Below are 27068 nucleotides of genomic sequence, written 5' to 3' on the forward strand. Positions count from 1 at the left end.
AAACTTCAGAGTTCAGAACACACATTCCTTTTTTCTGGGCCCCATCCCATTGGAAAGGAGGCATGCTGGCTCTGGAACGCACTGGAGCCAGCTTGCAGTGGGCCTGACTATTCAGGGGCTATTCTCCTTGCACCTGTGGCTGCCTGGTAGGGCAGCAACCAGAGTTACTGTCACTTCAGAAATTGAAGACAGCCTTCGGGACAGCTGGTGAAAATGATATATAGCATCCTGTTGCCCAAACGGGTAGTGATCCCCACCCAACCTTGGCTAAAACTTCTTCACTGCAACTTAGACTTAGTTCTTTTTCCTTATTTGTAGAAAGCACAGTTCAGTATCTTCTCTGGTCCCTTTGGAATTTAAAAAAAAAAAGTCATCCAGACATTTCTATGTGTAAAAAGTTGTTGCTAAGTATAAAGCATGATACAGATGTTATCTGCTAATGAAAGCGATGGTTATTGTTAGTAGAACAGATGCAGGTTATATATAGAAGGTTACTCCTACTGTGATAAGGAAGGGAGACTATCTCCTAAAACCCTTGAACCTGGCTTTGTGACTGGAAAACATACACCCCCAATTGGCAGGAAGTCACTAATATCTTGATAGTTGCACATTGTTATTACTGCCATTAAATGAAGGTTTCCCCCCAGATTTAGAAATGTTTTCTTTCTTACTTCTTCTAGACTTCACGGAGGGTTCCCAAGTTCCTGAGAGGCCCCCTAAGCCGTTCCCGCGGAGAATCAACTCTGAACGGAAAGCGGGTAGCTGTCAGCAGGGTGGTGCTGCTGCCTCTGTCGCTGCCGCCTCACCTCAGCTCTCCAGCGAGATTGAGAACCTGTTGAGTCAGGGCTACTCCTACCAGGACATTCAGAAAGCTTTGGTCATCGCCCACAACAACATCGAGATGGCCAAAAACATCCTTCGGGAATTCGTTTCAATCTCTTCTCCTGCCCATGTAGCCACCTAGCACACTACCTCCCCGCCGCAGCTTTAGAGTGAGCTGGGAGCTCTTATGTAGCACCTAGAAGGGCAGGGCTTCCTTCGGAGACTTAACAGTGAAGTCTTGCCCTCTCTGTGGGATATCACATCTGTGGTTCCAAGATTTCAAAGCAGTGGAATGAAAATGGAGCAGCTAGTATGTTTTGTTGTTTTATGGGTCTTGAGAGTGCATTTGAGGGTGCCCTTCAGTCCCCACTGAGAGAAGGTGTGGATATTATTACATGGTAACCTACCTGGGTAACAGTCCAGAAAGCCGCGTAGATAAGTATTGTGCTGTAGATTTTAACTGGGGACTTAAGACTTTCCTGGGTTAAGGATGTGGCTAAGTGTCTGTCTGTCTGCCTGTGGTTGTGTGTATCCTTGTGATTATAGGATTAACCTGCTGCGTGTGTTAATCCCAGGCAGGGAATTAGCACAAGAGGTTTAGAAGGAATCTTTTAAAGACTTCCATCTACTGTGGTATTATACCCAACCCTAGTGTGTGTTACAACTTCAACACTCCCCTTTGGCTTAGATTATCAAGTGCATAGCTGAAGTCTTACATTTTTAGAACATTTTAGAACACCCTGCCTCTGTTCTTTCCTCTATCAACTTTTTCCTCCTCCTCCTCTCTTCCTTCTCCTTGGTATTCTGTCATTGGCAGTGGGTTTGCTATGACCAGCCTTACTGAGGCCAAGGAGCTTATGGGATGTTTTTTATTATGTGTGATGGTGTTGGTTTGTTTGGTAGCGAGGTGGGAGGAAAGTACTGTTGCTGTATCATTATAGTCATGTTTGATACTAGAAGCTAACACTGGTCACTCCAAAAGCGCTGTTCCTATAGGAACATTGAGTTCGTGAAGATGAGATGTTTTCATTACCCTAATTACATAATGACTGATTCGAGATAGAGGCCTTCAAATACATTCCATGCCCTCCCCAGAAAATAGTCTGTGGGAGTGTGTTGCCTTGCTGCCAGGTCTGTGCTCTGATGTAGGTCATGAGTCTTTCTACTCAATGGGAAGGGAAGAACATTTGTTTCCAGGATAACTTTCTGGCCCAAATACCATGAAGTTTTTTTGGGAAGCTTCATTCACGTGCTATTTAAATGCACAAAAGAGTTAGTAAGGATATTTATCTGTTCATTTTTCCTCCCAGTGAATTAATTGCAGCTTATAGGGTGTCTTCCTTTGAACATGAGCCAGGTTAGATGTTCAGAAATGATGTTTTTCTTTGCCCTTTTTATGGAATACTGGTAACACCCATGGCAGCACAACATGTAGCTGATAATCCGCACCTTCCTGCACTGATGCCAACCAGTGACTTGGGTTTTTTTGTGCCTATGGCTTTGGGAATGTAACGTCTCTTTCCTCCTTTCCTTCCCTTTCCTCTTTACCTTAGGTCCTGTATATACTCTTTAATTACTGTGTTCTTCACAGTAATTAGACATCATTTGGTGAATAATTACTTCACTATAATCAAAGACAACATGGAGAAAGCCTGGCAGTTTATGTAATTGCAAGTTCATAAAGGAGATTGAGAGTCCAGTTTAGAGAATCAATTAGTTAGTTATTTAATGCCCTGGTAAATGATCCCTCGAGTTTGGTGAGTTCTCTGTCCTGAGCCTTTTCCTGACTTGCCTAGGAAGTGTAAACTTCTTCAGCGTCACAAGCAAGCCTTCCCTTCCACAGAATCTAAATCATGCTTTTGTCTTTAGATTCAGGCAGACATTGACAACCCCCATTAGTTTTCTTTCTAGTCTTGTCATCTTTAGAGTTTCACCTTGTTCCAACTTTCTCTTGGCATTTAGCTACTCCTAGATCTTTTGGTTTTAGCCACTGGCTTTAGAGCTATTCATATTCCCAGAGTGGACAGTACAGGACATTGTGTTGATTTGCCATGGATACCTTCTGCCTCCTCTACAAACAGAAAATGGTATAGCTGGCCATGCGTGGTGACTCATGCCTATAGTTCCAGCACTTTGGGAGGCCAAGGTAGGAGGATGGTTTGAGGCCAGGAGTTCAAGACCACCTGGGCAACATAGACCACCCCCCCCCATCTTTACAAAAAATAAAAACATGAGCTGAACATGGTGGCTCATGTCTGTAGTCCCAGCTATTTGGGAAACTGAGGTTGGATGATTGCTTGAGCCCAGAAATTCAAGATTGTAGTGACCTGGGATGATGACACCACTACTTTCTAGCCTGGAAAGATGCTGTCTCTTTAAAAGAAAATAATAATAGGGAGGCGCCCGTGGCTCAAAGGAGTAGGGCACCAGCCCCAAATGCCAGAGGTGGCGGGTTCAAACCCAGCCCCAGCCAGAAAAAAAAAAAACTACAAAAAAAAAAAAAGAAAATAATAATAAAGCAAAAAAAGGGAAGAAAAGAAAAGAACAGAGCCTACCATCAGGTGCGGGGGTCCTCAGTTGAGGTTGGGGTGGTGGTAAGGGAAAGTGTCAGTGAGTAGGAAATAGTAGACTACTGTCTACTTCTAAAAGCCTGTACATACAGGGTTTCATTAGAGGTAACATTCTGTTTTACATTTTGTTTAAATATTGAAGGCCCTAGTCGAAGAACTGGGAAAAAATGGCGGCAGTTTCTAAGCCTATCCATATTGCAGTTTCTCTTTCTCTGCAGATGTTGTCCATAGTCTGAAGGTCTATGAAAAAGACAAAGCATTGAGGCCAGGCTCATGCCTGTAATCCCAGCACTCTGGGAGTCTGGGGCTGGCAGATTGCTTGAGCTCAGGAATTCGAGACCAGTTTGAGCAAGAACAAGACCCTGTCTCTAAAAAATAGCCAGGCATTGTGGTGGGTGCCTACAGTCCCAGCTAGTTGGAGGCTGAGGCAAGAGACTCACTTGAGCCCGAGAGTTTGAGGTTGCTGTGAGCTATAAGGCCACGGCACTCAACCCCAGGGCAACTGAGTGAGACTCTGTCTCAAAAAAAAAAAAAAGAAGACAAAGCACTGGTTGCATATCTTTTGCCCTTGCAGTGCATCCAAATCTTTGGTAGAGATTATTGCCCGTCCTATACAGGCTACAGGCAGTTTCATCCTTTCCTTTCCTAACTGATTACCAGGTAGCTCTTTGAGCCAACCCTGAAACTGAAGTGCTAGGTCGTAGTGTTGGGCGTGTGCATGGCTGATAGACTTAAGTGTTAGTTTGTCAGGTGTGTGTTTGCAGACATTCAAGGTTTGGGACCATTTCATGAAGGTTTCCTTTGGTGCTCTGAGGACACACCTAGGTCCACGCCTGAGATAGCCAGATCAGCCTGAGGACATGGCTCTTGTTTGGGGGATATTCTCAAAAGTTTAACTTCTTACATTTTCCTTTGACTTAGGTACAAATAATCCATTCTTTATTCTCCATTTGTACAACAGTTTTCAGTTCTTGAGCTCTGTTCTGAATTGAACTCAAACTATCCTTTTGTGAACAGGCTGCCCGCCTCCTAATTAAAAACCATTGATTGGTAAGGTCAAAAACCCACTTGTGGCTGGGTGCAGTGGCTCACACCAGTAATCTTAGCACTCTGGGAGCCTGAGGCTGGTGGATCGCCTGAACTCATGAGTTTGAGACCAGCCTGAGCAAGAGCAAGACCCCGTCTCTAAAAATAGCTGGGTGTTGTGGCTGGCGCCTATGGTTGCAGCTATTTGGGAGGCCGAGGCAAGAGAATCTCTTGAGCCCAAGAGATTGAGGTTGCTGTGAGCTGTGATGCCATGGCACTCTACCAAGGGCAGTAAAGTGAGACTGTGTCTCAAAAAACCAAACTAAACGTACTTTCATACTTTCCTTTTTCTCCTATACATCAGGCTATGTTGTGCAGCCCAATTTCCTCCTTTTCCTGTCTCCTCCTGGGTTGCTTTCTAGAGCCTGCCTGCCTCATTGCTGAGCAGCGGGCAGGCCTGGACTTTTCCATCTGCTCCTTCCTACTCCTTCCACTGAAGTAGAGGATTCTTAAAGTGGAAGAAGCCTGTGGGCTCTCTGATAGATACCTCCCTGCCTTAAATAACAGGCTGGGCAGCTTATCATGTCAGCACCTATCTGTTAGTGTTTATGTAAGTAGTGATTTCTGCCTGTGGAGGTCATTCTCTTTTACCAGCCCCCTTTCCTCTCCAACCCCCACTGCACATCATCTTCCACTCTTTCTCTTTCTCTTTTTATTTTTTTTTTTAATTTTTTAATTTTGTTTTTAGAGACAAGGTCTCACCTTGTTGCCCAGGCTGGATTCGAACTCCTGGGCTCAAATGCTCCTTCCGCCCCAGCCTGTGGAGCAGTTGGGATTACAGGCCAATGCCACTGCCTTCTCCTTCTCTTCTCACAGACCCGCATCCCTAGGGCCCAGGGTGTGGGGTGTACTTCATTAGTATCATTTAGTGGTTTTATGGGTTAAAAAAAAAAATTTTTTTTTTTTTTAGGGTGAGTGCATTGCTGTTCCTCATACTTAAAATATATGTTTCCTCTATAAACATAAAATGTGTTTTATGGTCCAAACAGCAAACCTACAAATGAATTTTTGTAACAAAACTTGCTTGTAAGAACTAGGGACCAGCTATATATTCCCCGTAAGAGCTAGTCCTTTTTGTGGATAATCTGCAGTGGCATTAATACAGAATATTCTCCTACCTCACATTATTGAAATGCAGAAAGCTGTAGACCTTCTTCCCAAAGTCTTAAGTCCCCCGTCTTGCTATTGGCCTTTCTGACCCGAGAGTGACCGCTTCACTGAATAATAGCATTCTGCCCGTTGGCCTGGCTGGCATGGTCTATTCCCTCAGCACATGTTTGAGTGATTACCATGTGCCAGAAATGCCAGCTGTGTTCTTCCCTGCTGCCACATTGTAGTTCACTGATGTTGGAGGACTGTACTTGGGCTGTCTCAGCAATTGCATTTGCCCCTAAAATAACTCTTCCCCATAAGCTTGTGTGATTTTTACTCACAGGTCTTTTTTATAGACTTACTTTCCTGATGGAGCTGTCCTCTTTGGTGTAAGAGCATGGGTGCCTGCCATTATCATGTGTTTCATTGGAATCTGTTTGGTGGGTTGAGGAGTCTGTTGTCTGTGAGTCACACAGTAGGGCATTAAATGTTGGCGCCAAGTGTCTGCCCACAGTCCCTGTTCCAATTGAGTGCCTTCCTTGGTCTTTTTACTGAGCTGCTTGTGTCCCTGATCCCCTTGGTTGGGAAAGTTTCCTTACTGCCCTTTGGGACCTGTCACCATCTCCCATACTGTTTGAAATTTGTTTTCTAATCTTTCAGCAAACTTTCCAGAAGGGCTAGAGGTATGGGGAAGGGGTGGGCATCTGCCTTTGGGTCCTGATCTTCAACAGTTATTTGGTCTTCCAAGAGCTGGACAGTAATAGAGATTGAACTCAGTCACTTCTCTAAATGTCTTTACCTCCTGGAGTGGGGAGCTTAGAGGCCCTAAAGCATATGGTGTGTCATATAATGATGTCAGCACATCATTCTACCAGACCTTAAAGCTTTACAAGTTCAGTTTAAAGCATTCTGCTAACATAGCATAAACCATTACTTTTCCTACACTGATCTCAGTCTACACTGGCAATCATTCTTTAGGAATACATGTAACTACTTAATGTACAGAGGAGGGTGGAAGAAGGTCAAGGTTGTATTTTTGACTGTCCTGGTTAGGGATCCTTGGATGTAAGAATCAGGAATGTTCAAGCTAAAAAAGGACAGGGGTGAGGGGGAGTTGAGGATGCAGGGTATCTCATGGCATCCAGGATGGGTGTGGAGTTGTTCTTGAATGGAGCCGGAACTGTGAAGTTCTATACTTTGTCCTTTCCTGTGCCTCACAACCTGTTTATCAAGCACCCCAATCCTCAGGCCCGTACAGCCTTCCAGCTCTGAGGATTACCATGAACAGATTCCCAGTTCTTCATAGTTCTTACTCTTAAGAAAGAATACACTCAGCCCAGCACACACAGCAGATGTGTCTACCCCTGACCCGTCGGCCTTGGTGGGGAGAGTAGAGACGGCACAGTGTGGGCGGCAGCAGCAGCAGCACACATCTTCAGCTGGGAGGGGAGGTTCTCAGAGACACGAGTAAAGACTCCATAGATAACCTAAAAAGGCTTCCCCCCTGGGAGCAAAGCTGGTATTGTCCTGCTTTTTCGAGAGTGGAAAGGCAGTCATGGGAGAGTGTCTGGGACCCCGAGGAAATCCTTAGTTCCTGCTTTTCTTCCCTTTGTCAGTCTTGGCATCCAAGATTTCTGACTTCCCTCTTTAGGACCAGTCTGTCCTGTTCTGGAGCAAGTCTGTTCCTGGGTGGTATTCCTTAACCTCCACTCAACCTCAGGTCTTTCGCCTTCTTTCATGTTCCATAGAGAGCAGACTCCAATAACAGATTCCACTGTAGCCACTACCCATGGACTTCTGGCCTCTCGTCAGGTTTTAATGCTGGAAACACATTCATTCATTCTCCTGCAATTTGTTCCTCCTAGGTGAAGGGAGCGCTGCAGTCATTTTCTTAGGCAGGCCTTCCTAGGTACCTCAAAACTACTTTGCCAGAGTTAGTAAGAATCTCTAACAGTTGCCAGGATATAAATTAAATACAGGTTTCTGTCTGGCATAGTTTTTACTCAGAGCTCTTTGGACAGGATACCTGTGTCCTCCCTGGCCAGTTACTTTTGTTGTCGTCCTGTATGTTTTAGTTTCTTAAAAACTATATTTCTGCTTGCCTCAATCTTTTATATTTATCTCATCCAAGATCCTATCTTGAATTATAAGGCATTTCATACTGCCTTACTCAAAACTTTTTTAAACTACTAGTCATTTGATACACACAGAAATAACCTTCTAATCCAAAGATACGCATCAAGGCACATGAGGAGGGTGGTTCGTCAGACTTTGCATCGGATATTCTCGTTGAGGCTCCCAAATTAAGGAGCAGAGGGACAGCAGTGCTATGTGCCTTCACAGTGTCCCAGGAAATCTGGGTTGGTTTCAAGGGGAAGTACCAGTGTTTCTGGGTTCTGGAAAGTAGCACAGGAGTAAGAGGTGGGAAAACAGGGGTGGGAGAGCAAGCCCTGCACGTTCATTCAGAGGCACATGGAAGACAGTGTTGAAGGGCCAGCTGGGGACTAGCAGCTGTTTGGAGCTCTCGCTGCCCCTCCCCTACTACAGTGCTTGAGAAAAGTGCGGCCGGATCACTCCCTGTATTTGTACAGAGCAACCGCCTAAGCCGACCTCAGCTCTCCTGCTGGTTTGGCAGATCAGCAGAGTTCTGATTGCCCGGCCCTATATCCCAATTCAGTCCCCCAAATAGACGAGAGAGGCCCTCCACGTCGTTTCTCACAAGTTCTCCTGCAACCCTTGAAGCGGACAGAAGGCCAGAGAGGAGTGTTGCTCAACGCGTGCCGTGTGCAGCTCCTCAGGCCTTGCACCATCTCCAGGCTCAGGCCCAGAAGTGGGGCGCACCGGGTGCCAATGTTGTCAGTTCCCTCCTCCCTACCTACCTCTGACCCTGTTGTGGGTGAGGGTAGCCATGCTTATGGCTGTCTTAAAGCTTAAAATGCAAAGAACTGCTTCTGAGTTTGCAGACCGCATGCGCTCTCCTGCTGTCTGGGTAAGCCTACAGTGCTGTGCCCTTGAGAGTGGACGCCGCCTGGCTTCCTGCTGAAACGTGCTGGGGGCATGGCAACTATGAGGTACCTCCTACATCTGCTTTCTGGCTGTGGTGACTTGGGATTTTTAACCTTATATATCTTTTTCCTTTATTCAAAACAAAACAATTTTTAGCACACTGAAAAAAAAAAAAAAAAGCCAAATGTTTTGTGCCTTGCTAAGGCAGCACTGTATCCCAGGCTGCATTTTAGGACTTAATATGGAAATACCAGAGTCTGAGCTCCTCTACCTTGAGTGTCATTAGTCCCTAGAGTCTAGGGGACAGGAAGGAGTGCTCTCTGTGAGTGGAGAGGTGGCATGCAGGTACAGTGTGTCAGTGGACCTTTTTCCCTGCCACAATGCTGCTTTGGAAGAAAGCAGCGTTGTACCCTGGAATCATTTGGTTCTTCCCAGTGAGCAGCTTAGTTATCAGGTTGAATGCTTTGTCTCCTGCAAGAAGAGACAAATGTTCCATAATTTTCCAGGTATACCCTAGACCATTCCAAGTGTCCCAGCCTCCTCATGTTATTAATTACCCAGCTGCGTGGAGAAGTGTAGGATGGACTCCCTAAGAAGGGGAGGTTGTTCATTTGTTGGTGTTTTTGCTGGATCCTGAACTGGTCTACACTTCCTGCCTCCTTTCATTAGACGTGGCTTTCCTTTTACTTTGAAGGCTTCGGACTTAAAGCATTAAGCAACTTTTGCCCTCCACAGGGTCTAGTTTTCCCCAGGGAAGGGCAGCAAGGAACACATACCAGAAACCTGTCCTTGGTATTGTGACCATTGTAGGTTTTAGCAAAAAAAGGAAAAAAAATTTCTCTATAATGACATTTTACTTATCTCTTACCCTTTCCTCAGTTTTTCCCTGCCTTTAACTAAGAATTGAAAGATAGAAACAATTCTTTTTAAAAGTCCTCCTTATTCAAGATTCTGAAATTCTTGGCCTGGGTGGGGCTAGAGAAAACTTGATGCTTTCTCTAGAATGAAGAGTCCCAATTTGTATATCAGTGTTAAGAAGAAAACAAAACAAACACTTAGATGAGATTTTCATGGACTATTTTAAAAATGTGTCATTAATATAAAAAAATTTATATTAGCAGTATTTAATCATTCTTACCTGTAAAGAATAAGAAAAACAGAAGGTAAATATTCTTACAGAGAATAGCAGAGCTTTAAGATTCATTTTCATTCATTTTAAGTCCATTTTGTTTGGCCAATGTATTAATGTTTAGAGGTCTGTTATACTAATGTTATTTATTAATTTTTTTCATTTCCATACAGTTAACTAAAGAGCTTTTTCAAGCATCCATGTCTGTAAAAAATATTTTTAAATAAAGTTTCTTTTGTTGTAGCAGATGGTGTTCATGCTCATTTGGGGTGGGGGTGGGGGTGGGGTGGCAGGGTGATTCACGAGGTAGCTATAGGACCAGATGCCAAGGCCCATTTCCCTCATCATCACAGTGGGTCTGTACTACTGCCTCGAGAGCAATTCTAAGTGATAGGAAAGGGGATGGCTCCTGGCCAACAGCCTGCAGGCCCTACAAGCTGCCTAGAGCAGTGGTTCTCAACCTGTGGGTCGAGACCCACAGGAACTGTATTAAAGGGCTGTGAAAGGTTGAGAACCAGTGGCCTAGAGGGAGAGTGACCACCTCTGCAGGAGAACTGGAACTGTGTCCAGAAGCAGAGGTGGCCGACTGTGGAGGGTTTATGCCTTCCTTTTGGTGCAGTTGTAATTCCAGAGGTCCCAGTTTCCTTTGGTACTCATGATGAATAAAAACAAATGTAAGATTTCTGGGACACTTAAGCTTTATTTTTCATATATATATATATAAAAAGGAAACAATTTTCAAATTTACACATAACCTAACAAAACCATATATATATACACAGACACACATACGTGTGCTTACATACTCCCCCAAAGCTCTAGCCAGGCCCCTGTTTCTCATCCCTAAGTACCATTTTGCCATATGGGCCCTTCTAGAGTCTGGGCCCCCAGATCTGTTTGTAGAAGTTGATGTGAATATAACTGTGGCCTCGTTTCCCATAAAGGACACTGGACCATCTTTCTCTATCCCCACCTCTTAGGCTTGTTTGCCTTGACTCAAAAACAGTGCCTGGTTTCTTCACTGCAAGGACGTTATCTTTTAAGGAATGTCACCAGTTCCTGGCTTCTGCACAGTGTCACAACAGAGACTCATGAACGTGGCAGCAGTGACACTTAGTTGCTTCTAGGCACTGCTTGGATACTCTGTAGAGCCAGTGTGAGCAACATGAGCAACGAGCAGGTGCTGGGCTCGCGGGCATCCTCTCGGGTGGCGGGAATGGATTGCTGAAGCCAGCCTTTGGGGCAGGGAACCAGCTCACAGAGGCTATCCAGCTCAGCTGCTGGCAGAAAGACAGGTATTTACAGCCATAATATGTAAAAAGAGAAAACACGTTCTGTCAGAAACTCTCCTACCCACTCGGCAGACTGAGGCCCCCTCCCTGGAGTGAGCACATAACAAAGATGTAGGGGACTGGTCCCTGGAAAGGTGGCCTCCAGGTTCTCAGGACAGCTCCACCCCTAGCCCATTGGTCCTCTGAAAGGGGGACTGCAGGCAAGCTGGTGCGGTGTCTTCTCTGCAGTCCCTTGAAGGCTTTGGCTGGGGGAAGAGCAGGGAGCTGTGGGTGTTCCACGTTGGGGAAGGGAGTTGAACGTGATTCCAGTGGCTAATGCCTCAGATCGATGTATTTCTCTCCCTGAAATCAGGTAGAGAGGAGACGTAAGAAAGGAACATGGAGATGGTACCCAGCATTGAAGGTGTGAGCACTGAGAGGAAGGAGGGATTGAAGCAGAAGCTGATGAACTTGGTGCAGAAGCCTTGAGGGAAGAAGCAAGGGCCGGTGTGGAGGGCTGGGGAGGGAGGGTGCAGTTCCCACATCTGACTGCCCTGGTGAAATGAAGGCCACACCTCACGTCTAGTGCCCAGAGCCACGGGCATTGTTCAGGGAAAGGTGATGGTGAGGGGACAGTGTCCTGGCCATCAGGCTTTCTCTAGGGCAGTGGTTCTCAACCTTAATGCCGCAACCCTTTAATACAGTTCCTGTGGGTCGTGACCCACAGGGTGAGAACCGCTACTCTGGAGTCTGTTAGCCACTTGCCTCAGCCCGCTATCTGGGAGGAGTACTAAGAAGGCAAGATGGGGCCTGCTCCCTACCTCTGACAAAGAAGGATGAAGAGTGGGAAGAGTTAGAACCGTTAGCCCTGCTGCCCTCTCCACAGGAGCCGCCTCCTACCTGGTCTCCTCGAGCCCTCTTGTCTCCGTTGCTGCCCTGGAGGAGGCCCATCTCTTCTGGGAGCTTATCTGACTTAACTTCAACTACAAATTCGCTCTTACGAGACGGGGGCAGCGTGCTGGGAGGAGGGAGGGAGGCAAGAGGTTGGCACCTCAAGGGCAAGGGCAGGGGAGGGCCTGTTGGGAAGGATGTGGGTGGGTGATGGGCTCTCTGGTGCTCTGGGGACAGAGCCAGGAAGGAGAAAGGAGAAGGTGTGGCTGATGAGGCTGTGTAGTGGGCAGTGAAGCGGGGAGCACCTGGACCCAGCGTCCCACTCCTGCTCCTAAGGGGTGGGTGGGCTCTGGGGCAGGCGCGGAATGTCTGAGGAGGCAGCAAGCTGGGTAGCAGGTGGGAGGGGACCCAGTGCCAGCTTACATCTCCTGTTTGCCTGACCGCCCACACGCCAGCTTGCCCTTCTTGTAGAAGAAGTAAAGGACGGCGCCCAGCAGGGCCAGGACCAGGATGCAGACAATCACAGCCACGATGACCACACCCTGGCTCTCTGGCTCTGGCAGCTTCTTCTCTGTTGCACAAAGACAATCCTACTTACTGTCTGCCCCAGGCTGCCGGGTTGCCATTGCTGTCCCTCCCAGCCCAGGGCTGACAGAAGATGGGCTGCCACTCACCTCTCTCAGCAGGGCTCTTGGGGAGGGAGGCACAGGGCAGAAAGGATGCCCTGGCACAGCCCATTCTCTTGCCAGGCCTGGCTTACCTGTGGAGGTGCTGTTGGCTCTGGCATGAGGACTGACAGTGGAAGTGCTGAGGCCAGTGGTTTTGTTGGAGTCAGGTGTGAGGGTGGTTAAATTGACTAGGAGGCAGAGGGAGGCGGGTTAGGGAAGCACAGGTTAGTGCCCGAGCCTGGGCGTGCCCCTGCCATCCTCTGCAGGGCTGCGGCCCTCACCCAGCTCCAGGAGGACGATGGTGGTGTTCCTGCCCAGGGAGTTGGAGGCCGTGCATTCAGCGCCTGTCTCCAGCAGCTCTGGGGTCACAAAGACATTCAGGGTGCTGAGGACATGCTGCAGATCTTGTTCTTGTTCGCTTGCCTGCAAGGAAGTGGGCAGCTCAGCGGGTGGGGAGATCACTGGTCCCCCCTGCAAAGCCTGGGCAGGGATTAAGAGCATGGCAGCTAAGACAGGCCTGCTCACTGTGCCATTGACGTTCCAGGAGATGACAGGCCGAGGATGTCCGGATGCTTCACAAGACAAATTCAGCGCAGTATTTTCTTTCACCCACACCTTCTTCTCCTTGAATGCCATCCATGGGGGCCCTTGGGAAGGTAGGTAAGGGTCAAGCAGCAGATTAGCCCTCTTCCCCTCCCACCAGAGCACCCCAGGGCAGCAGTTGGCTGTTCATCCTCAAAGAACTTAAAACTGCCCAACTTGGGGTGACCTGGTCTCTGCTTAGAAGGCCTCACCAAAAATGGCCACGTTGACCAGCTGTGTGCGGTTCAGGCCAGGTATGGTGGGCACAGAGGCCATGCAGCGGTAGCCTCCCCCTGCCTCCCGTTTCAAGTCTTGTAACTGGAGCACAGGCCCTTTTTCCAGCACCTGGCCTGTCTGGAGTTGAGAGATGGGTCAGAGGGTCTGGGAAAGAGCAAGCTGCTGTCACCCCCAGCCCTACCCACCCCTTACCCCATTGCCTCTCAGCCACAACCCCAGACTCGCCTGGGTACCTTTTCTCTGAGCCACTGGAACTCAAGGGCCTGGTTACTTTCTGCGTCACAGGACAGGGTGAGGCTTCTACCTTCCTGGCTTTCGGGGGCTGTGGGACTCACTCGGACATCGGACACATCTGGGGGCATATTATTAGTGTCAGCCTGGGCAGGGCAGGACCAGTTTCCTATTGCCCCAGCCTGATTCCCCTGTCCTGGGTCCCCAGCCCCTCACAGTTCACCAGCAGCTTCTGTGGTTCACTCGTCAGCGATACCATGGTCTCCAAGTCCAGGCCTTGACATTCATAGAGCCCACTGTGTTCCTTCTGGGCAGGCTCCAAGATCAGGACCCCATTGTCATTGGTTATCTGTTCTTCCATATCCCTGGTGTTGGGGTTCTGGGGGAGATTGGAGGGGTGAATGGAGCACACCTTCTGCCTGCACCTGCCAGCACCCAGCACAAAGACCTCCGCACCTGTTTGCTTATGCTGAAGTGGGGTGGAGGGTTGCCATCAGCCAAACACCTGATTTCCACGTGGTCTCCTTCCTTCAGCACTCCCACAGGCTCCACTTCCAGCCACACTTTTTCTGCCGGGTCTGTATAGGCATAGAAGGTTGCTCTCAAGTCTAACTTGACCCTGGTCTGGATGAGGAGAGGCCAACAGGCTCAGCCCTCGTGAGCCGAGGGACAGGTTAGTACTCACAGAAAACAGGAACCGTGACTTCCCTAGATTCCTTCATGTGGTTCCCACTGGGCAGCCGGTAGTTGAGCTCACAGTAAAACTGGGAATCTTTGTCTTCCTTAACTAGCTGTGCCTTCAGAATACTTTGCAAGGTGTACAAACCACTCGACTCCACGGTCTGGAATGACTGAATGTGGACCCCTGGGGAAGGGGAAATTGGCTCAGCCTCAGCCCCACCTCCAAACCCACTCTGTGGCCTCCACAAGTGTTGGTGGGGGTGGAGGGTCATCTAAAGAGACTCCTGTACCCTGTAGAGGGCCAGGGACAAATGTAAGCCGGAGGACCCTTCAACCCAGCACTTTTACTTGGTCAAAGTATCTACCCTCAGTATCTGCCCTAGAAAAACATTTGTACATCGGCACATGTGCAAGGATGTGTGCAAAGAATGCCACAATGATGAAGGAAAATGAGAAACCCTCTAGACAGCCACTAACAGGGTGATGGTTAACTGTCCTACAGACACAGCATGGAAAACTGCCTTGATAGTTGCACCAATCAGGAACGTTAGCAGACTGACCTGGAAAGATTATACCAAAGGACAATATACACCATAAAATACCACTTAGATCAGGGTTTCTCAGCCTGAGCACTAATGATGTTTGGGACAAATTAATTTTTTTTTCTTTTCTTTTTTTTTTGTAGAGACAGAGTCTCACTTTATGGCCCTCAGTAGAGTGCCGTGGCCTCACACAGCTCACAGCAACCTCCAGCTCCTGGGCTTAAGCGATTCTCTTGCCTCAGCCTCCCGAGTAGCTGGGACTACAGGCGCCTGCCACAACGCCGGGTTATTTTTTGGTTGCAATTTGGCCAGGGCCGGGTTTGAACCCGCCACCCTCAGTATATGGAGCCGGCACCCTATTCACTGAGCCACAGGTGCCGCCCGGGACAAATTAATTTTTTACTGTGAAAGCTTTCCTGTGCACTGCAGGATGTTAGTGGCATCCCTGACTTGTACCCACTAGATGCCAGTAGCCCTCCCTCTACTTGTGACAACCAAAAGTATCTTCAGACATTGCCAAATATCCCCTCGGGGGGAGGTCACCCCTGGTTAAGGACCACTGATTTAGAGAATTAAAAACTAAAGCCGATACATTTCTAGAAATATTTATATATATGAGCAGATACAGAAATAGGCTTGAAAGAAGACACAGTGAAAGTAGAGGTTACTTCTGGGAGGAGGTCTGGGGCAGGAAGAAACTTTTCCTTCTAGATTTCTTGTATAGCTTGTATTTTTATGAAAAGAATTTCAAGCATCACTTGTATAATTTTGCTTTAGGTAAAGAGAAAATGCACAGGGGCCCTTGCTGGTGCCACAAGCATGGCTTCTAAGAGCAGAAAGGGCTACTCACGGTTCTTCTCCTCCTTCAGAGGCCGACCATTCTTGTACCAGATGACTTGGGGAATGGGGTACCCATTCCTCCCCACACAGGTAGCAACCTAAGGAGGACAAGGAGTGAGTCTCCCTACTTGAGCCCCCTCCGAGCCACATTCTAGTTCTGCTTACCACCAGCCAGCCTGGCATTTCTCACCTCCTCAGGCTCCTCACTGTTCACAGGGATGCCCAAGACATTGACCTGGATGTCTGGCTCCTCCGGAGCTTCTACAAGGGAAGAGGCGGGGCAGGGGCATGGGACTACCACTTCCTACTATCCATACTACCCAGAAGGCAGGAATAGGGGTGACTCACTGTAGACCCGGAGCTGGATGCGGTGCTCCTGGGACTGAGGGCGTTTGCTCTGGCACAGGAAGACACGCTCATCATGGGGGGTGACTTGAGTCAGGGCCAGAGCACCCCCTCTGCCTTGAAGGCTAAGCCGGTGCTGGTACTCCCCGGGTTCACTCTGGCCCTGGCCCTGGCGCACGCGGAAGATGGGGGTCGGCTTCTCCTTGTAGACCTACAAGGAAAGGACAGAGAGAAGGTAGGGGTCCTGGGGCTACATGATGGGGTGCTTCCCACCCCAGCAGCTCTCAGGAGCCCAAGCACTCACAGAAAACCAATCCACGTGGCTGAAGTTGCCTTGGGCATGGGAGGGGCCGCACTTCAGAAGGGCGGTGCTTCCAACTTCCACCTCCACCAGCTCAGGCACTGGCCGCTCAGCCTCTCTAGGCACACCTGGGGAGAGAGAGAGGCACACCGCCCCAGCAGATGTGTCAGCTCCAGCTGATGGATCCCCTTCCCTCCCAGAGCTCCTTGCAGCTGTCCCTCCTGCCACTTGGAGGGTCTCAAGAGGGCCCTGTCCTCTCCTAACCCTCAACCACTCCTTATCCCCCACTACCCTGACAACAGGGCCAGCCCTCTCCCAGTCCAGGAGATCCCTGGTCCTTGGAGCAGAGTACAGGCACCTCCCAGCTGAGGCTGGCAGAGGGGCAGAGAGGGGCAACCCAGGCTCTGGGCCAAGAGGAAGGCCCCTGTCCTTCCAGGCCTGCTCCTCTCTCAGTGAGCTCAGAGTGTGGGAATGCAAGGCATGTGCCAGGCTGGGGCACACAGGCCCCTTTGTGTCCCCACCCCACAAGGAAAGACGTCACTACTCTACCTTTTTCCCCCCCAAATTCCCTCCACAAATCCACTATAAGACACAAGGGGCCTCTCTGAGCAGAAGCTCCCGTCTCATACTCCCTAAGCAGTAACTCAATGAACATTGCAAATATACACTCAGGGGACCCCATCCTGGGAGTCTGGTGAGTATGGAGGGGCCAGCCTCTACCCCTGGGGTCAGGGCAAGGGCCAGGCAGTGGGTAGGAGTGACATCAATGGTGCCAGCATGCTGCCAGCCCTGTGGAGAGGTGATGTCACTCGACACCATCTGGCTGGATTCTGGGCTGCCTGGGCTGTTGCCTTGGGCTGGCTCTGGGACAAGGAGGGCAGGTGGAGTGGTCTTCAACCCAGACCAGAGGCCTCAGATCCTTGACTTGCTACCCGGAGCTGGATCTGCTGCAGCTGTGGAGCCCGAGTTAGCCCTTTCCCCAGAAATGCAGTCAGCCAGGGAGGCTGTAGTACCCCAGGGACATGGTTGCCACTGGGCATGAGTCCAGCGATCTGGGTATGGCCTAGCCTGCCCCTTCCCCAGCCGGGCAGCAGCTGGGACCAAGGAATGGGAGCCAAGAGAAAAACACGCGACCGCTGCGGCCATACAAGGGCAGCGTGGACCCGGGAGCGCCCGCTACTCCGCGGACCCAGGGAAACGCTCCGAGGCGCCTGGGCGCTCTGTGTACGTGAATCTGGTCCCCAAAATAAGCCTGCGGGCGCTTCCACTCTGGCAATCCTCCATCCCTCGTCTCTGCCACCTGTGACCCAGTCACCCAGGGAGGTAGAGGCGACCCGCGCCGCTCCCCCAACCCTGCCAACGCCCAGCTCAGGCGGAAGCCACCATCCCTCCCCTTCTCGCTCACCTCCAGCCTGGCGTGATGCCCAGGCGGGAGTGGGAGGAGGAGGGTCGGCGCACCCCTCCAGCAAAGGATGTTGCCTTTTCCAGCAACAGGAGGGCGCGGAATTCAGGATTTGGGGATGCGCTCTAGCTGCGCCTCCGGCCACGGCTCCAACTTCGGGCCTCCAGAGTAAACACCTGAGGGACAACTCCCCCCAGCGTCCCAAGGGGCTCAGCTCCACCCCTCCCGGCTGCCGGTATCAGCCTCCTCGCCCGCTTCCCAGTCCTGCTCCTGGGATACTCTAGAATGGATGCTGCTAACTGGCTCAAAGAAGAGTTGCACGCGCGCAAGGCGCCCGGGGGTCGGGGACCCGGCCAGGAGGAGCGCCCCACGGGGCGCAAAGCCCTGACCCCGCCGCGCTGCCAGCTCTGCTTCCCCTCACGCTACATCGAGGATCTCCGTCCGGTCCGGACCCCCAGCGCACTCACCCGCGGCGCGGCGACAGCAGCAGGCGGCGAGCAAGAAAGCGCAGACGAGCCCGAGCAGCCCCATGCTTCCCGGCCGGAGGGCGCGAGCCAAGTGAGCAGCTCTCGGCGGCTGGGGGCTGACGTCAGGGGGGCGGGGGAGGGGGCCCGGAGCGCCAGGGCCCGCCCCGCCCCGCGCAGCCCCCCGCTCCCGCCCCGCGCGCCGCAGCCCTAGGGGGAGGGCCTGGCGTGGCGAGTCGCTGAGCTGCGCCCAGAAACGCCGCCCGAGGAGGACTGGAGCCGGCCTCCCGGCCCCTGGCTTGGGAAGGCTGAGGCCAGTGACAGGTGTCTAGGAGCTGAGCTGACTGGCCCAGGCAGCAGAGAGGAGAAGCTGGCCTGAATGCCCAGAGTCGCCCTGGGTCGTAGCCAGCAACACCCGTGCTCAGCTCATGTAGACCTGGGGGACCTGCTGCAGGAGCAGCAGCTGATCTGGTCCTTGGTATCCCCAAGGGGCCTCCCGTTCAGGATCCTCTCCCCTGCCACAGAGAAATCGGGCCAGACTCAGGTCGCTTCCCAGAATGACTGCGCCACTGCAGCTGCTACCGGCCTGTCCCTGCCCCTGAGCCTTGCAGTCCTGGCAGCTTTGGGGAAAGAACCCTGTGCCAGGTTCCACAGACCCTGAGGTACCCATACTGGGAGAGTGGAGATGGTGCCTTCAGGGCTGGCCCTTCAAACCCAAGCTCCTGAAATTGCGTCTTTGACCAGAGAAGGGAGGGAGAGGGCTAAATTCACAAGCCCAAGGTGTCCACCCTCGTTCAAGCCCAGGCCTTGAGAATCCTGTTTCTTCCCTCCTCACTCATGGAGCCTTGCCTGGGACTCAGTTCCCTCTCGCCTGAATGAAGGAAAGAGGGGGAAGACAGAGTTAATGAGTGCAGGGTCTCCAGATTGACCCCTGGAAACTTGCTGTTCCTGATGAAAGTTGAAAGGACCCTGGTGGCACTGCTCTGCCCCCCTCTCTCCCCAACCCCAGTGATTAGCAGCTGGGGGAGCGGGCAGCTGGGTGCAGGCAGCCACAGAGCCACCCTTTCTCCCAAGCCTGGACTTCTCCCTATGCCTTCTTTAATCTTAGAATCTTCTTGAACTAAGATTCTAGGGAGGGGGCTGGGCTCTTGCCTCAAAGTCCCCCCAGCACCTTGGCCTTAGGGAAGGATTCCTCCTCTGCTGGGACTCCTTCACCAGGGAGCATCACACAGGGGTCTGGGTCTGGGGTGGAGGTCTCTGCCCAGCGCTGCAGCCTTTCTGCTGCTGGGGGAGGAGGAGGGTGAGGCAGCAATTGCCAGAGATGGCCAGGTGACTTGAGAGAATGCTCTGGGGTGGCATTTTGATGACGCAGGGATGACTGGCAAACCACATGAGCCTTGTCTTTCGGAGCCTTGCTGACCCGTCCTTTATGTGCATGTTTCTCCAGCCAGTGACCATGCGAAGCTGACCAGCCAGGCCGGGGCCTGGAGCCTGGAGCCTGGGGAGAAGAGGAGGATCTTGGCTCCCCACTCCTGGAGTGAATGTATGGACTGGCCCAGGGCCCAGAACTGATGGCTGTGCATATCTGTCTGCTGGGCTGGAGTGGGAATGGCTGAAGGATGCTGTTTGCCCTGGCAGGCCAGGAGCTGGGCATGGAGCTGGGTTCTCTACCCCACCCCCTTCCCTTCACTTAACACCATTAACTAATCATTCTCCTCTGTCTGGCCTGGAAACAAAGCCAGCTAACCACCAAGGACAGTCAGTTCTGAATTCTTCTTCCGCTCTGAGGAGAGTGAAGCTAGGTGGGGGTGGAGGAATCCTCTCTGCAGTTAAAGGGAAATGAGAGCCCAGGGTGACATACCTGTCCCCTTCATGGCCACACCAAACCAGCACATAGACTGTCCTTTAAGGAAGCCAGTAGCCTGCACTATCCAGACAGCTTGAGAATGGGTGGTAGCTGCAGGGGACAGAAGCTTTGAGATTCATGAGGAGGGCACTTTGGGATTCCAAACCAAAGCAGGGGTCAGGGCCTTGCAGGGGATTCAGAGGGAACAGGGGGCAGGAAGGCTGGAGAATGGAGGCAGGAGAGCAGGACAGAGGGAGCAGGAGGTGAAGATCAGCCCTCAGCTCCTTCCGGAAGCCCGAGGAGTGGGAGCACTCACAGCAAAAGAGGATGGAGACCTGGCAGAAGTGGAGGTGGCAGAGGCCGGCACAGGTCTTCCACCCAGGAGAGGCCTTCTGGGTCAGAAGCAGCCTGGCCCTGATGTAGGCCAAGGCCAGAAGAAGGGGTCCCGAGCGCAGGGTCTAACTGTTCCTCATCTCCTTCCAAGAGTGGGCTGGAATGCTGCTTCCCTCCATCCCCGTGGTAGACCCAGGCTGCTGAGATAAGAGGACCCTCCTGTGCAGAATCCCCTCCACATGTCTCTCTGGTGTGGATCTGGCCACAGGTGGAGACACTGAGGTAGGTGAGGTCCTGGTCTGGTTAGGTGCCTAAACCCTTCCCCCACCTCACCTACCAGAGCAAAAGGCCTACTGGCTTTGCTCTAAGAGTTTCCCTGGAAAGACTCTAGCCACCAAAGCCTTCCAGCAACCTGTGGAATCTCCCATCCACTACACCCAGTATAAAACCAAGCCCCCAACCACTCCTGGAGCAGCCGCCATCTTTGCCCAGGTGGGTCTCCATCCCCTTTCATTAAACTTGACCTAAACCTCTCTTGCTTTTGTCCCTGGGTACACCACTGAACCCCTTTCAAGGGTCACAGGATGGACAGAACTATCAAGGGGCTTAGGGGGGTGAGATGTGAACCGAGGAGTTCTTGCTTGGCTCCAGCATAGTGGACACAGTGGCTTCCAACCCACTCTTCTAGTCTGGGGGCCTTACAGACCAGGAGGATGTGAGAAGGGTGGGCTGGACAGAGGAAGGAAGCTGATAAAGAAAAATTGCAGCTGCAGTGAGGAGATGGGGGTGGAGTGAGGTGGTCCAACAATCTTAGTAGTTATGAAGGCTGGGAAACCCCCTGGTCTAGCCAAAGAATGGAATCTAGCTGGGGTCTTTGGAGGGGAGGTAGGAGAACTTTTCCAGAAGGGGGGTCTGAGTTGGGAGGAGATTGTGCTGAGGGAGTGAAAGCGGGGTGGAAGGAGGGTGGGGGGCAGTTGCTGCTGAGGACATCATCAAGCCAGGAAACCGGATACTGGGGGGCTGGGTGGAAGATGTGGGGGAAGAGATTGAATGGGGGGAAGCTGCCCCGCTCAGGCCGGACACAGTCTCACCCATGCCCTTCGCACCTGACCAGGGCAGGAGGAAGGAGGTGCACCCCAGCTACACCCACCGGCAACACCGGAGAGGAGGAGGGTGGCTTTCTGGGGGGATGGGAGGGGCTATTTTTAAACTTGGGGAAAAAAGTGAGTGTGAGTTCATCTCCACTCTGGAGGCCCTCCACTCTGGAGGCTGCAAAGGCCCCATTGTATAGGGGTCCAGGGGAATGGGGGAGGGGGTGAATGGTACAATGTGCCATTATGTTGGAGCAGGCAGGGGGAGCGAGGGTGGGGAGGGCTGTCTTCGTCACAGCTGGCCTACTGAACTCTGGGGTCAAGCCAGGCTGGGTCTTGGACTGGGGTGGGGGGATTGTTTCCACTCCCACAAAGCCCTATATTGGGGATCTGGGGTCTCTGGCGTCTGGTGGCTCATCCTGGGGAGGGGGCTGATGGTGGGATTCCCATGGTTTGGCTTTCCCAGGGATTGCAGGGTCTGTTCCCAGGCTCCCAGCATTCCGATGACTCCCCTGGGAGCTGCTGGCCTGTCCTCTCAGCCCCTTCCCTGCCAGGGAGTGGGGGAGAGAAGAGGAAAGAGGATGTGGGTGCATTGGGACTCTTCCTGGGACGAGGGACCCTTAAGCCAGAGGGAGGGGGCCGCAGTGGGTGGCTGAGCTATGTTGGTGGGGGTGTCACCAACTTCCCATCCTAGTCCCTAGCTCTGCTGAGCCCTCCGATCAATCGAGGACTGTCCCTCTTGTCCCCTCCGACTCCAGGGCCCTCCCCAAGTGGGCCAGCCCACCTGGCCGACCTCAGCCCTGCAGCCCCCGCGGCTTCGGCCCGGGGGATCCAGGCGAGGTGGGAAGGCGCCGGCGCTAAGCTCCTGGGGCGCCCCCGGAGGCCAGCTAGGAGAGGACCAGCCGGCCCAGGCCTGAGAGGCGGGGCATCCGGCGGTTTGCACCAACCCAAACATTACCATAAATGCTCAGGCGGCCGCCGCGGGCTGGGCCGCCACGGGCGGGGACCCCGCGCCCTCCGGAAGCCCCGAATCCGGTCTCCAGGCCCTTCCCATCAGGCCTGCGACGGCCATCGGGCTGCCTGGTCTCCCCCTCTGTGAAGCGGTTGGGCGGGGAAGAAATCCCAGGCTGCCTGGCAAGTCTCCGGGGCTGCCTTCTGGGAAAGCCCCGAGGAAGGAAAGAGTAAGACCCTCCTGGCAGGATGTCATCGTCACCAGGGGCGGTGGCACTTCAGTCCCCTTCCAGCTCTGCGGGCCCCACTCCTGTTAGCGGTGCAATCCTGGCCTCTGAGCACCTAATCCCCTTCCCACTTCCCTGCCCCCGGCCTGAACTTGGAGAATGAAGGACGATGTGGGTATGGGGGCAGGATGCTGGGAGTTTACACCTCTCCTCCTCAGGGAAGTTCACATCCGCTCCCCCAAATACCACCACCCAGGGAGAGGAATGTCCCAAGAGAACTGTTTAAGCTTGACTTTTGAGTTGTCCCTGAGGAAAGGCCAGCTGCCCTACAGGAGGGGAGCCTGTGGGAAACCAGGGGGTGCCATGTTTCGGATCTCCTGGACCTCCTCTTCACTTCAGCATGTCCTCTTCCCTTCCACACGGAGCTTTGAGCAACCCCAGAGGAGCCCTAGAAGCGCAGAGCCTGGGTCCATTCACCCAGGCAGAGCATGGCTTCCCACTGCAGTTGGCTGGTGGGAGGCCGGAGAAGAGGAAAGGAGAGAGAGAGAGGGGCCTGCTGCTGTCTCCTGGGCTTCCACACCCCAGTGGTTGGGGCTTCAGGGGAACGTGCAAAATGGAAGGACACAGGATTTGGGGTCACAGGAGCACCCTACAGTGAGTCAGAAGGTAGCTACATTCTCCTTCCCTTCCCATCCCTGTGCCACTGGAAACCACTCCTTCAGCTTCTGTCTCAAACACTCTGGCTGTAAGCTCTGTGAAGGAATTGGTGGCTTTGATGACAGCCTGTCACTTAATTAGCTGATCTTGGGCAAGTGCCTTGACCAGTGACTGTTGAGAGGGAACAGTGCTCTGAAGAGGGGAAAAGCTATTCATATCTCATATGTGTATAGTGCTTTACAACTTTGACCTTTCACGTAAGGGTCACTTTCCTGACCAATCTTGATCTTTACAGCAAAAAATGAGGAAACTGAAGCACAAAGGGTAACGGGACCTAAAATTACATAGCCTGTGAGTGATGGAACTACATTTTAAAAAATTGTAGTTGACAGCTGGACCTGGTGGCCCAAGCCCGTGTAGTCCCAGCTACTCAGGAGGCTGAGGCAGGAGGGTCACTTGTGCCCATAAGTTGAAGGCAGCAGTGTGCTATTATCATGCCTGCGAATAGCCTGTTGCATTCCAGCCAAGGCAACAGAGGAAGACTCTGTCTCTAAATAAGTAAATAAATAAATAAATGTGGTCAAATGCACATAACATAAAATTATATCCCCCCCTTTTTTTGGGAGACAGAGTCTCACTTTGTTGCCCTCCGTAGAGTGCCCTGGTGTCATAGCAACCTCAAACTCTTGGACTCAAGTGATCCTCTTGTTTCAGCCTCCCAAGTAGCCTGGGACTACAAGCACCAGCCACAATGCAGCAGCTTTTTTTTTTTTTTTAGAGATGGAGTCTTGGGCAGTGCCTGTGGCTCAAGGAGTAGGGCACCGACCCCATATATCAGATGTGGCAGGTTCAAACACAGCCCTGGTCAAAAACTGAAAAAAAAAAAAAAAAAAAAAAAGAGATGGAGTCTTAAAAACCTGCTTTTTCAGGTTAGTCTCAAACTCCTGAGCTCAGGCGCTCCATCTGCCTCAGCCTCCCAAAGTGCTAGGATTATAGGTGTGAACCACTGTGCCTGACCCTAAATTGTAACCATTTTAAAGTGCAAATGCAGTGGTATTAAGTACCTTTACAATGTTGTGTAATTATCACCACTATCTAGTTTTGGAATATTTTTGTCACACCAAGGAACAAAATTTTGAACCAAGATTTATTTAACTCCCAAACCTGTGCACTATACCTGTAGTAATTATAGCTGAATTAAGAGCTGAATCATGTGGTATAAACAAGAATCACATCAGGAATCTAGCCAGGAAAGTCTTGTGGGAAATGCAGATGCTTCCGTGAAAGGTCAAGTTTAGATGGGGGAGGAGTGAGGAATTATCATTCCAGGCAGGAGAAGTGGTACAAGCAAAAAGAGAGGGTGGGACCAGAGAAAGGGACACATGTAGCGACAATTGCAGAATGTCTGTATCAGAAGAGTTTCTGAGTAGCCATCTGGAGTTGGTAGGGAGGGTAGATGACTTATCTTGAAATTACATAGCAAGCCTACTAGTTTCATTTCCATTATATGTTTACTTGGAGTGCCTTGAGAACTTTAGCTACATTCTTCCCTGTGGCACTACCCTTCTGCAAATAGTATTCAAAGAAGAGTTGACCTGGCTAACCAGAAATTCAGCAGGGTAGAGGTAGAGGGTGCATGCACGGGTTGGGGTTAGGTTATATAGGAAGGGCTTGGCTCTTAGGATAGGCAATAGGGAGCCACTACAGGTTCTAGACCAATGGAAAAATGGCTGGTGGAATTTGGGTTCACCATGATTCTTGATTTCTTCTTGGCTTAAGAGCGCCCTCTGGTGCCCCTAGTTTGAATTTCCCTCATCTGATGGAGTAGGTGGGAGAATGGGGAACGGCAGAGCAGGACTGATGATAGAAGCTAGATTATTGGGGGGTCTCATTTCACTTCATCCTGAGTGATGACAGCACTGCAGCAAAACTAAAGGTGACATGTGAGCAGAGAGGATTTGAGATGAAGAGAGAAAGGGCGTTGTAGTGGTTCCTTTCTTTCTGTCCCATAACTCTGCACGTATGTCTGTTGTGCTTTGGAATATAGCATACTAGTTAGGTACTAAGATGGGGCCTGGAGATAGAATGATTGCTAAGACAAGGTCCATATACTTGAGAAACGTGCTCTCTCATGAGGGGGACAGACAAGTAAACAATTATAATACAACATGCCAAGTACTAGGGTGCAAATATGCACATAAAATGGTCATGTGGCTGCGCGTAGTGGCTCATGCTTGTAGTCCTACCTACTCAAGAGGCTAAAGTAGGAGGATCACTTGAGCTCAGGAATTGCAGGTTCCAGTGAGCTATGATCGTGCCACTGGACTCCAGTCTGGGCAATAGAGTAAGGCTCTATCTCTAAACCCCTGCTCCCCGCCAAACCAGTTAGTTAACCCCGGTTGAGGTGGACAAAAAAGGCTTCCTGGGGCGGCGCCTGTGGCTCAAAGGAGTAGGGCGCTGGCCCCATAAGCCGGAGGTGGCGGGTTCAAACCCAGCCCCGGCCAAAAACTGTAAAAAAAAAAAAAAAAAAAAAAGCTTCCTGGAAGAGTTGACACCTAGTTCCACTTTAAGGGATGAATGGTAGATAACCAGGTAAATGGCTGGGGGGTGTGCTGTTTATTTACATATTTATTTTGAGAAAAGGTCTCACTCTGTTGCCTGAGCTAACGTGCAGTGGCATTATCATGGCTCATTGCAGCCTCAAACTCCTAGGCTCATGCAGTCCTCCTGTTTGAATAGCTGGGACTACAAGTGCCTGCCACCACACCCAGCTAATTTTTCTATTTTTTTTTTTTGTAGAGACAGAGTCTTGCTATGTTGCTCAGGTTGGTCTTAAACTCCTGGGCTCAAGCTATCCTCCCATCTTGGCCTCCCAAAGTGCTAGGATTACAGGCATGAGCACTGTGGCAGGCCAGGGTTTGCTGTTTAAAATGTGACACAGCATGATCTGGGCAGGAGACTCTAGCAGTCTGTTAGTATCCTGCAAGGGAGGCATGAGGCTAGTGAAGGGTGAGGTCAGATTACAAATGGTAAATGAAGAGCAATAAGGTGTCTATAAATCATTTTAAGCAGGGAGGCTGCCATAATCTAGTTTAAATCCATAGAGCTCAGGTCTCAGAGGGATAGGAGAAAGGCCATAGTTTCTAAGTTCCCATTTCCCTTCTCAGGTCCCTCTCCCCCTCCTTTCTGGGAAGGCTTTCTCCTACACACAACCTCCACCAAGCTAATTCATTTGATCTTAATAACCTCACACTGGAATGAGAGATAAGGTGGGGGTGGGGTCTTCCCTAATGTCACTCACAGGTGACTGAGATCCTCCTGGAAGCCTCTGCTCCTTCCCATATCCAACTTGAGGTAGGACGAAACACCTTTCTTGAGTCCTGCAAAAACAGCTGCTAAAAGACAAAAGACAATCTCTATCCACTGATATGGAGTGATTGCCATGTGGCCATACGGAGTGAAGGCAGTGGGTCTTCAAAAAGGTCATGGAAAATGCATCATATAAAAAAACTATGCATGGATTTCAAATTTTTGAGACACAGCCTCATTATGTTGCCCTTGGTGGAGGGCTGTGGCATCACAGCTCACAGCAACTTCAAACTCTTGGGCTTAAGCGATTCTCTTGCCTCAGCCTCCCAAGTAGCTGGGACTACAGGCATCGCCACAACGCCTGGCTATTTGGTTGTTGTTGTTGTCATTGTTGTTTAGCAGGCCCGGGCTGAGTTCAAACCTGTCAGCCACGGTATGTGGCCGGCGCCTTACCCAGGGCACCCAGTCGGATTTCACATTTTTTTGCACCAAAA

General features: G+C 51.1%; 2 protein-coding genes across 3 annotated transcripts in view; one reads left to right on the top strand and one right to left on the bottom strand.

Annotated features, from left to right (window-relative positions):
• CBL (Cbl proto-oncogene) overlaps nt 1-9953 on the top strand; it is a 99273-nt gene extending 89320 nt beyond the window's left edge. Inside the window, exon 16 of the mRNA XM_053595215.1 lies at nt 681-9953. Coding sequence (XP_053451190.1) covers nt 681-964 — 284 coding nt within the window. The 3' untranslated portion in view covers nt 965-9953. The remainder of the gene's footprint in view (nt 1-680) is intronic.
• Nucleotides 9954-10361: 408 nt separating this feature from the next.
• On the bottom strand, nt 10362-18410 carry MCAM (melanoma cell adhesion molecule). 2 transcript variants are annotated; one of them, XM_053595232.1, is made up of 16 exons: nt 18164-18410; nt 16298-16422; nt 15997-16204; nt 15839-15909; nt 15659-15746; nt 14271-14450; nt 14042-14163; nt 13802-13964; nt 13588-13706; nt 13330-13471; nt 13061-13182; nt 12817-12958; nt 12628-12723; nt 12291-12438; nt 11877-11994; nt 10362-11339 (listed from the first exon to the last, which is right to left on the bottom strand). In XM_053595232.1, the coding sequence occupies exons 1-16, from the start codon at nt 18225-18227 to the stop codon at nt 11310-11312; spliced, it is 1938 nt and encodes a 645-aa protein (XP_053451207.1). In that variant the 5' UTR covers nt 18228-18410; the 3' UTR covers nt 10362-11309. The 2 variants fall into 2 exon arrangements, with proteins under 2 accessions (XP_053451207.1, XP_053451206.1); XM_053595231.1 differs by lacking the exon at nt 11877-11994 and having other exon boundaries at nt 18164-18315.
• Between the last annotated feature and the right edge of the window lie 8658 nt (nt 18411-27068).

The sequence above is a fragment of the Nycticebus coucang genome, chromosome 6, assembly GCF_027406575.1.
Source record: "Nycticebus coucang isolate mNycCou1 chromosome 6, mNycCou1.pri, whole genome shotgun sequence".
In the NCBI taxonomy this organism is placed as follows: domain Eukaryota; kingdom Metazoa; phylum Chordata; class Mammalia; order Primates; family Lorisidae; genus Nycticebus; species Nycticebus coucang.

Coding starts and splice junctions, on each gene's coding strand:
- MCAM (XM_053595232.1), bottom strand. CDS start 18,227: ATGGGGCTGCTCGGGCTCGTCTGCGCTTTCTTGCTCGCCGCCTGCTGC. Junction 14,451..15,658: donor TCTGAAGGAGGAGAAGAACC/GTGAGTAGCCCT, acceptor CCCCTTCCCCAG/GGGTCCACATTCAGTCATTC. Junction 13,965..14,041: donor ACTTCAGCATAAGCAAACAG/GTGCGGAGGTCT, acceptor AATCTCCCCCAG/AACCCCAACACCAGGGATAT.